Below are 16,892 nucleotides of genomic sequence, written 5' to 3'. Positions count from 1 at the left end.
CTTTTGTACGGTTGTTCATCGTTTCTACTTCTGCATCCTTGAATCCAGTGCCTTGGAGTTAGTCAGAGTGGTAAAACAGACCAGACTGCCTATCAGGGCTTATTTTGATCATGAAGCATATCTAATGGCATGGTTCACAAGAAAAATTATGGGGTTTTTGTCCCCTTATGGAAGCCAGAATTCTTCGTCCCTGGCCGCAGCTGACGTCGGAACGAACTGCTTTAAAAGCGCTAGTACGCTTTTTAAAAGAAACAGGACTTAGTGAAAAACTATAGAATGTGCGGACTGATGCGTTTCTTTTTCTTTTCTTTTTAATCTGTCTCTTGTTTTCCAATCTTTTCTCCCCTTACCCCATCACCCTGAGCAGAGTAGCCAACCGGACACTTAACCTGGTTAACCTCTCTGCCTTTCACCTCTTATTTTCCTTCCTTGCTTTATTTCTTTTAGTGGTTTTGGGCGGTGGGTGGGTACCTCAGTCCAGGGCTCCACTGTTCTCTGCGTATATAGAAACTTTCATCCCGCTTGGGCATAATTTGCTTGCGTTGGCTTATTCTCGCGGGGAAGTGTTAAATGTCCCGTATACAGTCGTCAACATTTGCGAAGTTGTTTAGTAACGAAGGAATGAGGCAAATCACTGTCAACTTGTAATATATCAATGCCGGGGGAAACAAGAGAAGCCTCAGCACATAGTCAATCTTTTAATAACGGGACTCGTCTTCATCTGGGCTGACGATGCAAGTCCCCTTGTCTAGACGTTGGCTCTGGCCTGAGCATTGCCATATTCACTCAGTGTTCATCATTTAATGTCTCCATGTTTCTGTGACGCCTTTCTCTTGCAAGTTTGTAAGTTTTTTAGCATTCAATAGTCATCTCGCAGTCGCTGCGGAATACAAAAAGCTCATGTAGGGACGAAAAACATGCTTAACGTCAGCGAACCGTAAAGTTGATCAACATGTCCATATTCACTAACCGACCCGACGCTACGAAAGGAAACTTGGCCCAATAACTACATGGTTAACTTGAACAACGGCTACTAGACAAAACAAGAGAGTAACACTTCCATTCTGTGCTATTTTTGCTGCCTTCTCGATGTTTCTTTGAAACTCGCAAGTGGAGCAGCAGCAGCTTGTCGTTGCTACAAATCATGAATATTTTAGTGAATTCATATAATTATGACGTCGTGTACTTACATTGGTAAAACTGATGAAATTGTTACTACTATTATTAATTATTTCTTTTGAAAGCATATATACACTTGACAGGAAAGGGAAATCGAGGAGCAGGCTGACAACTACCAGCGGAAGCGGCACAACGCCTGCCTACTCTTCAGAAAGGTGGAGACGGAAACATAGAAATGGAAGATAAGAAGAAGGGGAGGAAAGAGGAATGAAAGAGCTAGATGAGAAATCTCAAAGAATAAAACAAAACACACTCACAGTACAGGCCACGCACAATTGGAATATTGCCGAAACAAGCATATCAGACTTTCCGTGTGTGTCAGGGATTGTGAGATAAATGGGGAATACGTATTTTTTTTATATCTTTCGGAGGCGCAGGCGTAACTAAAGCAGCATGTTAAGAACTCCCAGCAATGTTCATAAATAATGCCGTCATTTTTCCCATGGGAGAAAACGGACGGCGAATCAGACGATCAAGGAGCGATTGACCATTCGATGCGCAGTGCAGACGTTCAATATGATATGGACTGCTCGTCTGCTTGCAGCCGCAGGGCTAACTGAAGCGCTTCAATGAGTAATGAAACAGATTGCGCCTCACAAGGTAATCCAAGCATTAGTTGGAGGGCAATGCGACGATCTCGTTCTATTTGGGCCATCAAACTAAGTGGCACGTTCAGGACTGGTAACCCATACATCACGCCTGAGAGTACGGATGACTGGTACACTTGCAGAGCCGTTGTTTGGTCGCAGCCGGCACCTCTAAAAGTCAAGGCGGCCACATATTTAAGGAGGGTTTGCGATTTGCGTCGTACAAATTTAACGGCAGGACGCCAAGAGATGCGATAATACACAGTTAAGCCCAAATAACGGTGTTGTCGCATCTAATTTATCGGCGTCTCGTCAAGGTACAGTCGGCTCATTGTTCGACGAGCGCGTTGTTTACGATTGTTTACGATGATATGCTGTTGCAGCCGACTTAGCGGGTGATATCTGCTGGCGAACTTCTCCCAAGTACTCCGAAGTCGCGTTCAGAGCTCTTAGCAAGCTTGCAGGACGCCGCGGACCAAGGTGCGAAGGGCCGCTTATCCACAGAGCAATATCATCTGCATAGATAGCTATGCCCACAGGGAAGTCACTGCTCCGTGGCAAGTGACTTGGAAGCGCGGCGAGTACGGTGTTAAACAGAAGCGGCGATAAAACGCTGCCCTGTGGAACACCGCACTTCACAGTGCGGGATTCATTTGTTATTCCTCCGACACGCACTTTCATCCGGCACTCCGATAGAAAATTGTGCACAAAGCGAAATGGATGGCCCGAAATTCCCATGGTTGCAAGAAGAACGAAAATAATTGCCTGATGCGGAACCAAGTCGAAAGCTTGCTGTATGTCTAGGAAGAACATGTAGGTAGAGTGCTTGTTTCCTCTGGAAGTTCAAGCGCTGAGACAAGGTCTGAAATGCTGTCCAGAGCTGAACGGCGGAGACGAAAACCACTCATCACATCAGGGAAAAAATTTAGCTTCTCTAGCCTGACATCAATGTTCCGCAATGCTTGGTACGTCACACCGTCTTCATCTGGGGCAGTGCGGCGTTTAGATAGGTTGAGCGCGTGTCGCCGCTCCTCAAGAGGGAAGTATGCCTCGCCCATCTGGAAGGTAAGACCATAGGAAGCAGCATGGTGCTCTGACTTGTCAAAAAAGGAAGGTCGCCATTTGTGGTGTCATTGGACATAGGAGAGACGAAAAAGGGGTCTGCAAATGCCTCCACTAGAACTTTTTGTGACTGGCCAGTCACTAGGCACAATGCAGCCGTAGGATTCTTGCAGATTTAGGTGGTGCGGAGAGCACTCAATATGCGCCATACACTTCCAAATCCACTTGCAATATGCAGTGAACTACATAAGGCTGCCCAGCTCTTGTGACGAAGCTGTTTTATATGCCGCCGTATGGCTGCATTAGTGCGGTTATACAGAGCCCAGTCGGTGCGTCGTTTAGCTATAAGCGCGGCATCGAAATGCGCGGAGCCACAAAGCTTAAGATCGGGGTTTGGTTTGCCGACACTCCGTCGTCGCTGTACTTGAGCTTGTCGTAAACACTCACTCATCAGTTTGAATAGACTGTCTTGAGATGGTGCCTCTGAGATCAGCTGGCGGAACTTGTCCCAGTTTGTCACTGTATAGATGGCAGTCTGGCAGCCCCCAGTATCTTTTTCTTAAATTTTTGCGCGCAAACAAAAAACTAGGCCGACTCGCAGTTATGCCCCAGTATCTGTTGGTGTTGCAGCGCCCCTTGTCCCGGGCCCGGGCCACAGGCCACAACTCGTTTCGCGTGCAGTGCAGGTCAAGGAAGAGGGAGTTAGCTCCCGGCCACGCAGCGTGTGCAGCGGGATATTAAATAAAAAAATAAATAGAACATTTCGAAACCCAACGCTGTCGGAGCTGTCCTCGCATTAGCTCCGACAGATTTGGCGATTGCGACGATTGCGAGATATCGGCTCTTGACGCCCATAATCCGTCGCCCTCTGCAGGAACCTCCGATTCACCGATTCACCGACTCTCACATACGAACTTAGCAAGATGATCGCACCTGACCTTCTTCTTGCACAAGCTACTGACCTCCGCCGTCTCTTAGGCAGGTGATCTGAGTCCTATGGGTCAGCTTCGTATGACCAGGACGAGCACACATCTCTCGATGATATCGCAAAGTCTATTGTGGAATTCTCCTTTTTTTCTGCCTATAAATGTAGGTGAACCGCAATTCAGTATTTGCACGTCATTCTTGATAATAAGCTCGTTCATCTCTGCTCCAAGTCTATTGGGGACGGGAACACCATCGTGAGTGGTGGGCATTAAAATCTCCGCATAACACAAACTATGCAGCACACCGAGAGACTAAGCACTCAAGTATAGAGGTATCTAAAGAACGTGTAGGTCGGTTGTATATGCTTGCCACCGTCGTAGACCCCTCAGGCTCACAGTAACACCTGTACACTCAAACTCATCATCCCAAATGTCATCTGTGTGAAGAACCATGTGATCCACGTGAGCGCTTACGTATACTGATGTTTTTGAAGCATTGCACTTATGAGCCGCGTCCACACACTGAAAAGGGCCACAGGCTGGTTCCGCGCATCGAGGGCTACTGTGGACACCCACGAAGCCTGGTAGTCGATATTCGCCTTTCCGTATACGTTAGTTTCCTGAAGCGCTATAAGATATGGTGGAGTCTTCATAGCGATGAGTCTAAGAACTAGATCAGCGTGCCGCGGTCGCAGCGACCTGACAAATCGCATTGCAGCACAATGGGGTGAAGCTGCTGACCAGCGCTAAAACTATTTCCGGTAAAATGTCTAGTGAAGGCCGTCGAGGACTCTAACAAGGGCCTCCAAAAGCTGCTCTGCTGCTGACGCTGCTGGTGTCTGATGACCGGGGATTAGAGATCTCATGATGTTGACAAGCATCTTCAGAATATTGACAAATTGCATATCATTGTTTGTTGAGACCGGTATAGGTACTGTGTTTGCAATGTTCTCCACTATGGTCGCAGTCCTTGTAGAGGCTTGTTCCGACGACTTTGATGCAAGCGCCGGCCATGACGACTCCGAGAAGCAAAAGGTCCGCCCTCGTCCTTTTCGATGCGTTGTGTCTTTGTCATTCTTTGAACGCGCTGTTTTTTGCTTAGTCGAGGCATTTCCAGTCGCTGGACCAGCACTACGGCGACACGAGCTTTCATCTCCTGCTGCCTTGTTCCGGCTTTCTCTTTTAGTGCCTCAAGTTCATACTTCAATGAGGAACACCCTTTATCAGTTGCCAAATGCTCACCATAACAGTTAAGACTCCGATATGTCTGACCTTCACAGGAATCTACATGGTGATTCCCTACGCATTTGACACAGACCAGATGTATGGCGCAAAAGCCCTGAACATGACCAGCTTAAGACATTTATGGCAGTGTAAGGGCATTGGCACGAAAGGCCGAACAGGATAGCGCACAAGTCCAGCCTTTATATCCTTTATATAACTAGGTAGCTTTCCACATGCAAACCGCATATTCATACACATTGACGAGCGCAGCTTCCGAACGCTAATTATTTTGCATGGTGGAGTGCAAACGATCACGCTCTTAAAAACGTCGTCTTTGAGTTCCAAGTCGACATCAGATACGACACCAGGTGTTATATGTGCACCCTGGGGTATGTAAGGCCGCTTACGCTAGAGAAATTACAGTTCACTACAATTACCTGTGTCAGAAGCAGACATTAAGACTACTATACTGGTACTGGTTGCTATACTTCTCACCTTTCAAGGCCTCCATCGGGCTCGCGTTGTGCTGACCTGACAGAGCCCATTTCGGGACTGCCCACACACCAACATAACGAGGAGCTTCTTTAATTCGTTCGCTTTAGTATGTGTTCAGCCATGTTCAGCTTGGTGAGGAGACGCAAGTTTTGGTGTACGTTTATAAAGGATTCTGAGGTATGTCGGTTCATTTGTAAATAGGAAAACGTGTGCAGACGCACAACCTGCTCCAAAAAATGCGATGAATTGACTTGATCATGCGCAAAAGTATGAAAATGTTCGCAGTACAGCCCAAGATGGTTGTCATACGTTGCCATAAGTCGGTATGGCCAGTGAACTACTATACCTTTACCTCGCACAGTAAGCGGGTGACACAGAGAACAACAAATGCGCTCTTTGTTGTAGCCGACAAAGAAAGCTAAGGAAACTTTGAATGTCACAATAGTTTTTTGAAGCCACTGGAAATCAGGCTTTATATTGGGCATTCATATCAGCTAGGTAGATGACAATGACGAGGTGCCGCAATGCTTTCGTAGAACAGCACCCATATTCACAAAACGTAAAGTAAGAGTGTTTCTTCATCGGATGTCGTTCAGGCACCCTCCCTTCATGATAGAGATTGGCCTGATGAGACGAGAGCACACGTAGATCTAAGTTGTGAAGCTCTTTATGGTACACGCGGAAAGGCGAGGGACATGTGCAGGTTGCTTGAATATTATATGCAGCAAATTGAATGGCAGTACTGTCGTGCATTCTTAAAGGCGGCAAGCCGCCTGCCACTCTGGCATTCATGTTCCGGCTAGTGGGCGCAAGGACATAACCTGGTGCCATCTGTCCTCAGCACCAGAGTAACGGGGTCAACTGGATCAGGACCGTCTGCTTCGACGTCACAGTGGGCACTGCACTTTCCAAGCGTATGGGGGCTCTACGTATATTGGACCGTTTCAACGATAATTACTTATTGCAGTTGGAAACACTGCATAATGTTCGCTCCAAAACGTCCACTCTAAGCGTCCGTGTAAGCGTCCTGTGCGAAATTCCCATGGACATCCTTTGAGAGTACTATTGGCGCTAATACAATGAAAGTTAGAGGCGATGTTAGACATGTCAAGGATGATGTTCCGTCGTTTCAGAACTATCGGCCGTATCGACGTGAAACGTGGTAAGAAAAATTTATAGATTCTAGTTTCGCGTGCGAAAACCACGATCTGACTATGAGGCACACCATAGTCGAGGACTCCGGATAAAATACCTTTTTTTAAACGGGCGCCCAGTACACGAGTGTACACGGAAATTGCGTTTTGTTTTCATTCGTACCTTTCGTGTGCTATATGAGAACATTTTGTTTTCTGCGCTCTTTCGGAAACTTTTGCCGCGTACACTCTCTCTAAGACGGTTACTTGGCAGAGATTTTACAAACGCGCTAGCCTCTACGAAAGTGAAAATTTTCCGTAATTGCTATTTTACCTGTAAAAGGAGGCCCGGACGCCAGTGACTAACTTTTTTGCGGGATTGTTCGAATAGCTCAATTATCAAATCGTATACAAATATTCGAAAAATGGCCTTCGAATGTCGGATCAAGTATAAAATATTTTTCTGTTTCTGCAAGTGCAAAAATAAACATGCAGAGAGAAGGTGGCCAAACGAAAAATTATTTAACCCGCCGTGGTTTCTTAGCCGCTATGGTGTTGGGCTGCTAAGCACGAGGTCGCGCGATCGAATCCTGGCCATGGCGGCCGCAGTTCCATGGGGGAAAAATGCGAAAACACCCGCGTACTTAGATTTAGGTGCACGTTAAAGAACCCCAGGTGGTCCAAACTATTCCGGAGTCCCCCACTGCGGCGCGTCTCATAATCAGATGGCGGTTTTGGCACGTAAAACCCCACAATTTTTAAGCAAAGCTTTATAGGCTCACAAGCGTCGGCGGTGGTGGTGGGGGTGTCGGCGGCGGTGTCACGCTGAAAAGTGGGCCGATCCTGGCGATAGTGCGGAAAAGGTCGAAGCTCATGCAATGGCACATACCAGGGACAAAAAAGACAGAAAGAGAGAGAGAAAGAAATAAGGAGAGAAGGAAAGAAAGATAGAGAGAAAGAGAGATAGAAAAATAAAGAGAGAGAAATATTAAGAGAGAGGGATATATTCAGATAGAAGAAAGAAAGAGAGAGAGAAAGAAAGTCACCACGAAGGTCAGAGAAAGAAAGAGAAAGAGAGAAAGCGAGAAAGAGAGAGAAAGAGAGAGAGAGAAAGAAAGAAAATCACGAAGATTAGATACACACACGACAAGCTTCTCTTATCCCCATTTTCTCGACAGGGGAAGAGCTGGTGATTTTTTTGTTTTAAAACTGATTTATTTCCATTCAGTCACTCACGGTCATTTGTAAGTCCATTCAGCTGGCGCTTGCAAATTAGAAAGAAGTGAAACCCGAAGTGAAAGGTCAACATAAATGCTGGTTGTCTTACAACATGAAGCGGCCTATATCAATCGAATTTCAACTTCTCGAAGAGAATACCGTTATTTCAAACAGAATGATTCGATTTACATTCCAAATTTCAAATAATCGTAGACCTCAACTTTTTTAAAAATTTTGGGCCACTTCTACTTTATGAAAGAAAATGCAATAAAAATAAATCGAAAATAAACGCTGAACGGGCGCCCATACACACATAACACACGCCCATACATACGAAAAAACGTGGGTCAACCCTCAGCAGGGGGATGCATTCGAATACGGGAAAGGAGCTACCCAATTATTAGGCGCATACAATCATGTGCGCGGTATCGTGGCGTACGGGGTAAAACCTTCAGCCTTTATTGGCTTGAACACTAAAGTGAATCCTCCCGACAGTATTCAAGTTTTCTCGGTATGGCTTTTTGCAGACCAATCAAACATGCGTCTGTCGCTCCGTTAAATTTATTCATATAATCGTTTTTGATCGTGTACTGTTGTGCTCTGTTTTATACCTGCAGGGATCTGCGGTGTGAGTGTCTTCCTTACTTCGCTATTAGTAAAAAAAAAAAAAAAAAACCGGTTGTCCTCAATACTCCCGAGAGCTTTGTTCATTTCTACCACGCTGCACGAAGTTATGTTAACCTTTGGGACATATGTCACTATGGTTACTTGCAGATAGGCAGAGGACGGCGTCGTTCATATCTCAAAGTACTCAGTGAGACACGCGACCAGATCCACTGCAGTGTTTTTCTCTCAGTACAGCACCCACCCGTATCGCGAAACTGCAATGCCGGTGGAGAGGACACGTTAAACACCCCCACCAACGTATAGAGTTCTCTGGTATCGAACGCAGATGGCCTTTGGCGTGAAGTTAACTTGTAGCCCCAAAATAAATTTTGGGAGTACAGTTATTTAACAAAGCCCGTTCGGCCAAGCATTGTGGAATGCCTTTTTTTTTTCATTTTTCCATTCTTTTTGCCCTTCGTCATTAGTTCCCACGATGCCGCGCCCCCGCTGTCTTCGAGAATGGCCACTCCGCGGGTTGGATCATCAGAAATAAATAGAATTGGACAAAAAGAATCCTTACATAGTACAGGCCATAGGATGGTGCTCATGCCAAGTTAAGTTTGCACCAGCAAATGCTTCTCGCTGCACTCTTTACGAACGCCAACCGAAACAAGAACGTGGTTTGGCCTGCTTGGCGGCACAATCCCGCATGAACCCATATACATGTATACTAAAATCAAACACCCATTAAGCTCAAAAGGAAATTCTTGGTTGTTTTCGTCACTGAATGAAAATATGAAAGCCGACATCGCTGTTAGCATAGTAGTCAGCGATAGCCGACGACCAATACCAAAAGTTGTGGTTTCGAAAAACGAGAAAAACTTAGATAATCGCGCCGTACGTTTCGCAGACGCCAGTTCGACTGCATTCCTTCACTACATCCCATTCCATTCCACGTACGCTCGCACGCGCTAGCCGGCACGCGGTGCTATGCGTTCCAATGTTTGCCGCTAGAAGGATAGTGTCAGTGCTTTCATTGGTGAAGATCGTGCTCAACAACGACCTTACGTCCCGCAGCGGCCATGCTGTGTCCCCTGCTTCTCCTGGCGGTGGGCGCCGTAGTGGCTCTCGGTCGTCCCAGCGATCGGACGCCCTGGGACTCGGAGGCCCGCGACTTGCTGGCCCTGCGCTACCTGTCCGGCGAGGGCCGCGGTGTCCGGCCGGCCTGGCCCAAGCGGGCGCTCAGCCTCTTCGCCCACTGGCGGCCCCAGTACACCCCCGGAGGCGACGAGCCCGAGCTGCCCAGCGATATCTCCGGAAGGCCCCACGGACTCCCGCTGCGCTGGGGCTAGGCCTCTTAGCCTCGAGCAGCAGAGACACCGTGGGCTCGTGCATCGTCAGGCGCCGCCTAACGCTGGTGCGAGGCCGCGCACAGGCCTGCATTCGCGCCCCACACCGGCCCTACGAAAACTCACGGAGACAGAAATGGCTACGAGAACCCCCTTATTCTTTTGCTTGTTTGTTGTGGTTCGGGCTTGTTTTGAGACTGGCGGATTACGTCCGCTGCACTTTCTCTATTCCTGCACGGAACCTATCATCGCGAACTTGTGCGCGCTTCATTGACAGCGTTTGCTGGTACGAATCATGCTTTTTATTTATTTGTTTATTTATTCATTTTTTCGTTCTGTAGGACCATTCATTCAGAGTATTATGCCACGCAATCTCAGAGGCCCCCTGCGTACATATCGTGGTAGTGTATCGTAAGAGGAAAAATTAGTGTTACAATGCCAGCATGATAAAATGGTACAAGGTCATTGCGCGAATACACGAGAAATGGTGCGCCTCTCATTCATCATTCGCCATTGCTGTCATGTGTAATATACACGACTGATGCGTTCAACATTTCCTTGCTATGTGTCTCTACTGCTTGTGGATTGCTGATTGTGAGTTTCGTCAATAAAAGCTGAAGTTAGTCGCTCACTGCAGGCTCTGTTCTAAACTGTTGTTCTAAAGCTGGGAAAGTCGTAGCGATCGCAATTAGGCTGCCATCATATAGCCCTAAATAAAGCTCCGTGTTAATTAACCGGGATAATGAAGCACACTTATCTCATGAAAAATGAGAGGAAGAAAAAAGAAACAACGGAGACAAATTACGGAGCAGATAGTCACTACACTGTCATGCCAACACTACAAGGCCCTAATTCGTCAGCGTGTTACGAAATGTAATCACGATTTCGTCCTAAAACGGAAGTTTACGAAATCGCCTAATATGTATTGTTGCAAAGTTAGCCACGTCCAGCAGACATTCAAAGTATAAAACCAATCGCTTCATACCGCAGTAATTTGCTTGGAATTTGCCTGCTTACGCGAACGCTAACGAAGGACGCAGCGCCCTAAGAAAGTGGCATCGAATACAGGAAACGTCTTTGCGCTACGAATTATATAACATAGATCGGTGTGTGCACGTCTAGTGCACTGTCAGTTCTTGATTATTTGAAATGTATCTGACGAACTGTGTATAAACTCGTGTAACGCTTATCCTTACAACATATATATATATATATATATATATATATATATATATATATATATATCATTTTTTTGAGAAATCAATTGGCGCCTTCTGTAGCGTCGGCCTGGACACGCGGCACGTACATTAGTCGTGTCGCTGACATTAATTTTTTGCGAGATTTTGAGGTAATGTCAAGGTAATGCAGCGCATGCAATAGAACAGCAGCGTCAGTCGTGCTAGGTATTGCACTGCTGGAAGGCGCGACGCGATGTCACGCGTCTATGAATACGGGGGCGTAAAAACTAGAAAGCGAAGAGGAGCGGGGACGTTTAATAAACTGTGCAGAAATCTAATAGAGCCACGCTTATCAGTGCTTCCGGGATCTCTATCTGTCTATGTAATGCAAAGGCACCGTCATCATTTGATATAAAACAAAAGCACCGGTCTCGTAATGCTTTATTTGTGAACCATGATCACGTTTACAAAACATTGAAAACACCCATAACACTGGTGGCGGTGTTGTTGCCTCATGTCTTTTGCACTGCATTATTACTAAATTACACAAATTAAAAAAAGAAAGACATGCTGCACTCTGGGAACATTATTCGTTGTCTTCGCTAACATCGTCCCCACACAAATCTTCTAAATGTTCAATAAACGTTTCTATCATGCATGCAAGATCACTTACGAAGTAAAGAAAATCACTTTTGGTTTTGTGAATTGCGCTGACATATACCCTTCATCATAGATGTCGCTCATATGTTGTGTTTCGTGTGATTGATGGTACATATGACTTTAGAATCGACAATAAAATGCAACACAAAAAAGTGATAAAAAAGCACGAGATGTGTGTATTGGAGCAAACACTGAACTCAAGTGACTTAACATTGAGCGTCATGCATGCTTCGTCGCTACAGTACGTTGTTGTATTGCTTGCTGTTGAATAAAGTTTCGTTGTAGCAGCACTGTTGCTTGTAGTTTAATACTACTTTCATATACACAGTCCCATTTTGACTATTGCCGGGAGGAGGAATAAACATTCATTTCGGAACCAGCACTTTAAGATGGCCGGGCCTAAGCCGCCCATGAGGGGACGTCGAGGGCTTGCCTCGCCGCCGCCTCACGGGCGTGCTGGGTCGCCCAGGTTTGGTCGTCGAGGGCGGAGCTCCGCAGAGCCTCACGCAACCTCGACGAGAGGGTCGTGGTGTTAATTTGTGTGTATTGTGCTGGGCACTCCCACAGCATATGCGGAAGCGTAGCCGGGTGAGTGCCACAGCACCGGCAGTTGGGGGTATTGTAAACTTCAGGGAATATAAGGTGGAGGCGGGCGGGTGAAGGGTACGTATTTGTTTGTAGCAGACGCAGGGTGGTAGCCTGCGTCCGGCTGAACTTGGGGTGAGGAGGGGGGAAGGTTCGGCGACTGAGGTATAAAATGCCTTAACGAGATCGGTGTAAGTAGTCAGACTGTCCCTGGTGTCCAACTCGTCTCCAGTGTCTCCGGCGCGGTTGACTAGCCCTCGCGCAATGGAGTGGGTGACCTCGTTGAGGTTGGGGAGGTGTGGGTGGACAGTGCCCGCGTGGGCCGGGATCCATGTCAGGGAGATCATGCTTTCTTTAGAGTGTGGTGCCTGGCGGAGGATACGAAGAGCTTGAGGAGAAATACGGCCTTTGCTGAAGTTAGTGACGGCTGAGCGAGAGTCACACACGATGGTGTGACAGGTGGGATCTAGAGTGGTCAGGGCGATGGCCACTTCTTCAGCCGTTTCGGCAGTGGGGGTAATGACGCTGGAGGCGTGGTGTAGGACTCCATCGCGTGTGGCGACGGCCACAAATCGTGTGCCATGGGAATATTGGGCTGCATCAACAAATGTAACGCCAGGTACACGAGCAGAGGCTTTTATGATTGTTCCGGCCCGAGCTTGGCGCCGGGCCCTGTTATATTCAGGGTGCATATTTCTAGGAATAGGGTCTGTATGGATCCAGCTACGGATGTCAGTCGGGATCGATTGTTTGGGGCCCTGCTGCTGATGGTAAGTAAAACCAAGCGTAGATAGAATAAATCGTCCCGTTTCAGTAAGGGTGAGCCGTTCAAGCTGAGAGCGTTGTTGTGTTTCAATGAGTTCGGCAAGGGTGTTGTGAACTCCTAGTTGGTTGAAGAGTTCAGTACTGGTGTAATGCGGGAGGCCAAGTGCTTGCTTGTAGACCCCTCGTATGAGAGTGTCGAGCTTGTTTTGTTCAGCCCGGTACCAGTTGAGGTACGCAGCAACGTAGGTGATGTGGCATATGACAAAGGACTGCACGAGGCGGAGAAGGCTTTCTTCTTTGAGTCCTCCTCGTCGGTTGGAGATGCGTTTAAGAAGCCGTAGGGTGTTTTGAGTTTGGGCGCAGATCTTGTTGAGAGCCAAGGCATTGGAGCCGTTGGTAGAGATGGTGAGACCGAGGATCCGGATACTAGGAACGTGTGGTATAGGACTGCCATCTTGAAGGCGTAAGGTGATAGAGTCACAGGGTCGGTGCTCAGATTGGTGTTTTGGAGGGCGTCCCCGCTGAATGGGCTTGTAGAGAAGAACCTCTGGCATTGTGAGCTTGTTTGCTTGGAAGCCTAAATAAGCTTGACTAAAGGAGGTTGAGCGCTGAGATGCACGAGGAGACAAGAAGGCACATGGAGCATGGTCTTCATGTTTCCCTGCGCTGAGAGCTCCCATCGTCCCCCTTGTCGGTTAAATAATCATTGTTTGTGGTGTATTCAGCAAGCGTGCCGATTTGTTGCTTTGCGCTTTGTAGACTTCCTGTAATGTTTGCCAACATCGCGGCGTCAACGGGTCACTGAGGAAACAAAAAAGAAAACATAGCGCCTACAATGCACGTGTAGATGATAGGAGTACTATTTGCCTCGACACCATTGATGCAAATACATTCAGTGAGTATAATGTACATCTCCGAATTTATGCACGTTGTAGTTGTAAATCTCTCTACGCCTCCCACTTTTCCTTGTGAGAGGAGGATGTAAAAATAAAAATATGTCGCGGCTCCTCACGCTACACCTGAGTTATTTGAATCCGATAGTATTGTGTTCTATCTTTTCATGACTATCCGCCGACATCCACGTGAACTTCCTCCTCTATGTATGGTTACCCGCCGTGGTTGCTCAGTGGCTATGGTGTTGGGCTGCTGAGCACGAGGTCGCGTGATCGAATCCCGGCCACGGCGGCCGCATTTCGATGGGGGCGAAATGCGAAAACACCCGTGTACTTAGATTTAGGTGCACGTTAAAGAACCCCAGGTGGTCCAAATTTCCGGAGTCCCCCACTACGGCGTGCCTCATAATCAGAACTGGTTTTGGCACGTAAAACCCCATAATTTAATTTAATTATGCATGGTTACCCATTAACTATACTCCTCACTTTCTGACTCCATCACCTTCGTGAAGTTTGCCTGATCTATACGGCTATTCACTTCTTCCTGATTCCAACTCATTTCTTTCTCTCTTGCCCTTATAGGTATATACACAAAGCACGCAAGAAATATGGGCAAAGAACGGACACGTAAAAAGGGTGGGTGCAGACATCGAACTGTATTTCATAAAACCCCAAAACTGGAGTGATATAAATATACATATATCTGACATGTGCCTCAGGAATGCCGATAAAGAGCGGAAGGAAAGCCTAATCACAACTATTGATACATCATACTTTAAACTCTGTCACCAGCACCTGTTGTCACGCTTAGTACAAAGGCTAAAGGCGCAGAACACCCGACTCATGCCAAAGGGGTCATGTGCAGCAGCTGCAATACGCAGCGGGGCGGAATGTAAAGGATAAAGAGAACCAAAACCATGCGCGTAGATGAAAAAAAAAATTCACTACTGCTTAATGAACACATCACGCGAAGAGCCCGATGCGGGCGCATAAATATGTAAATCTTCAACAGCTACAGCCGCAACGGCAAAGCGAGAGAGATAGAGACGGCTCAAGAAGCCCAATTTGCGAATCCTTGTGCTGATTCGCCAACAAGCACACATTAACGAATTGCTGTTCGTATAGAGTAGAATGAAACCAACAAGCTTACCCTGTATGAAAATAAGAAGGCAAAAAGAAAAGTCGGGTAACAAAAACCAGCCAAATTAACAAGAATGACACTTATATAGCTAAAGAAGCGTAGAAGAGTCAAGCAAATGGTAAGAACAGGCAACAAACATTTCAAGGGCGACCTGAGAGGGGCGCCAGACCATAATCTCGAACCTTTTCTTTTTAGAAACCACTGAGCAGTAATTTATGAAACCTTCCTAAATATCTAATTCATTCGCTAACAAAGAAACCGATGACCTGCTTACGGATTTGGCATAGCTCTTGCGAAATAATTTGCTTCGATCCCTCTCTTTTGTAGTTTATCAGCTGTTTTGGACAAGGTTCTCAAATTTTGACGTCCCCCAACAATTCCCACAATGAAAATGTACTCCAGATTTGTTAAGTACTGCTCAACTGCGTTCTCGTGCCCTTTCATTGAAACCACGACCTGTCTGTCCTATATATACCTCTCCACATGATGTAGGAATGTGATATACAACTCTTGGTGCACATTCTCTGAAATGTTTCAAAAAGTAGTACTGACACAAATATTCCGTGCTCTGTTTTCTGCGCTTAATCAGTAGCTATCCACTCAGTAATCATGCTAAACAAACTAGTTTGCTCCAGTGCGCGACGATGGTTTCGTTATATGCTCGTATCTCACGACCAGTCGCGGATTCGTTTTCGAAGAGCACTTCGTGCCCCATGACTTAAAGAGACATGTTTGTACACAGCAATGATCACGCAGACCTGTGACGAACGCTAGCGCACCGTCTGAGCTTGTGTCACCTGAACTTGTGTTTTGTCTTCTAGTTTGGTGGGAAACTTGCATTGCTGGGGGAACCATCGTAATGCTTTGTTGGACAGATGTCGACTACGCAGTATGATCCCGGCACTAGAGAGCTTTAGCTACGTTTTAGCACGTCCGCAAAGTTCTTACGTTTGCGGTTTACTGGGTAATCGGAGAGATGTACGGCAGGAAGGATGGATGGTTGGATGCTATGAGCGTCCCTTTTGAAATGGGGCGACGACTTGCGCCACCAAGCTTTTGTTATTATTTTGCCTAATGTCCTAGCTATCTTAGAAAAAACGAAAAAAAAAACAAAACAAAAAAAACAGAAATAATTCCAAGCAGCAAACTTTCTGAACAACTATTGGGAAATTTGTTTTCTGTACGCAACCCACAGTGGGGGCGCACTGGCTTTGGTGTTGCACTGCTAAGCCCGAGGTTGCGGGATCCAATACGAGCCACAGCAGCCGCATTCCGATGGACGCGAAATGGAAAAACACCCGTGTACTGTGCATTGGGTGCACGTTAAAGAACTCAAGGTGGTCAAAATTAACCCGGAGTCCCCCACTACAGCCTGCCTCATAATCATATCGTGGGTTCGGCACGTAAAACCCCAGAATTTAATTTTTTGTACGCCTCTATTGTTTGTGGTTTCCCTACTTTTCTGCCACCAAACTTACACTCTGTTGCGAGCATGTTTACTTTCCCCATGCTATCATTGAGCCCAAGGGCATCAAGGAGGCCAGAGGAGCTTGAACCGCTTGCTCAGTAGATATCTTCACGTTCCAATAAAACATGTTCCATCGTTTCCCCAGCTTTACTGCAGCAAGCTCACGCTTCTTCTTCATTATTGTACCTCGCTTTATAACGACGCATTCGAAGGCATCCTGATCTGGCTTTGAAAAGTAAGGAGCTTCCCTTTGAGTAATCATACATTGTTTATTTCCTGATTTCATTGTTTCCTCTTAAGTAGTTACTCAAAGCAGGTTTATTTCCCTTACCACTTCCTATGAGATTGTCTCCGCCTTCACTTTCATTGTTGCCATGTTGCTTACCATACCGGTCGTACACTTGCTGGTAAGCTTCCTAGTTT

At 46.6% G+C, this 16,892-nt stretch overlaps 1 protein-coding gene across 1 annotated transcript in view; it reads left to right on the top strand.

The window, feature by feature from the left end:
* Positions 1 to 11,907, top strand: part of LOC119436464 (uncharacterized) — a 147,758-nt gene extending 135,851 nt beyond the window's left edge. The window contains exon 2 of the mRNA XM_037703318.2: positions 9,508 to 11,907. Coding sequence (XP_037559246.1) covers positions 9,508 to 9,782 — 275 coding nt within the window. The 3' untranslated portion in view covers positions 9,783 to 11,907. The remainder of the gene's footprint in view (positions 1 to 9,507) is intronic.
* Positions 11,908 to 16,892: the final 4,985 nt, after the last annotated feature.

Source organism: Dermacentor silvarum, chromosome 1 (assembly GCF_013339745.2).
Source record: "Dermacentor silvarum isolate Dsil-2018 chromosome 1, BIME_Dsil_1.4, whole genome shotgun sequence".
NCBI classification, from domain to species: Eukaryota; Metazoa; Arthropoda; class Arachnida; order Ixodida; family Ixodidae; genus Dermacentor; species Dermacentor silvarum.
Note: the sequence above shows the minus strand (reverse complement) of the source record. Positions and strands in the feature narration are given on the sequence as shown.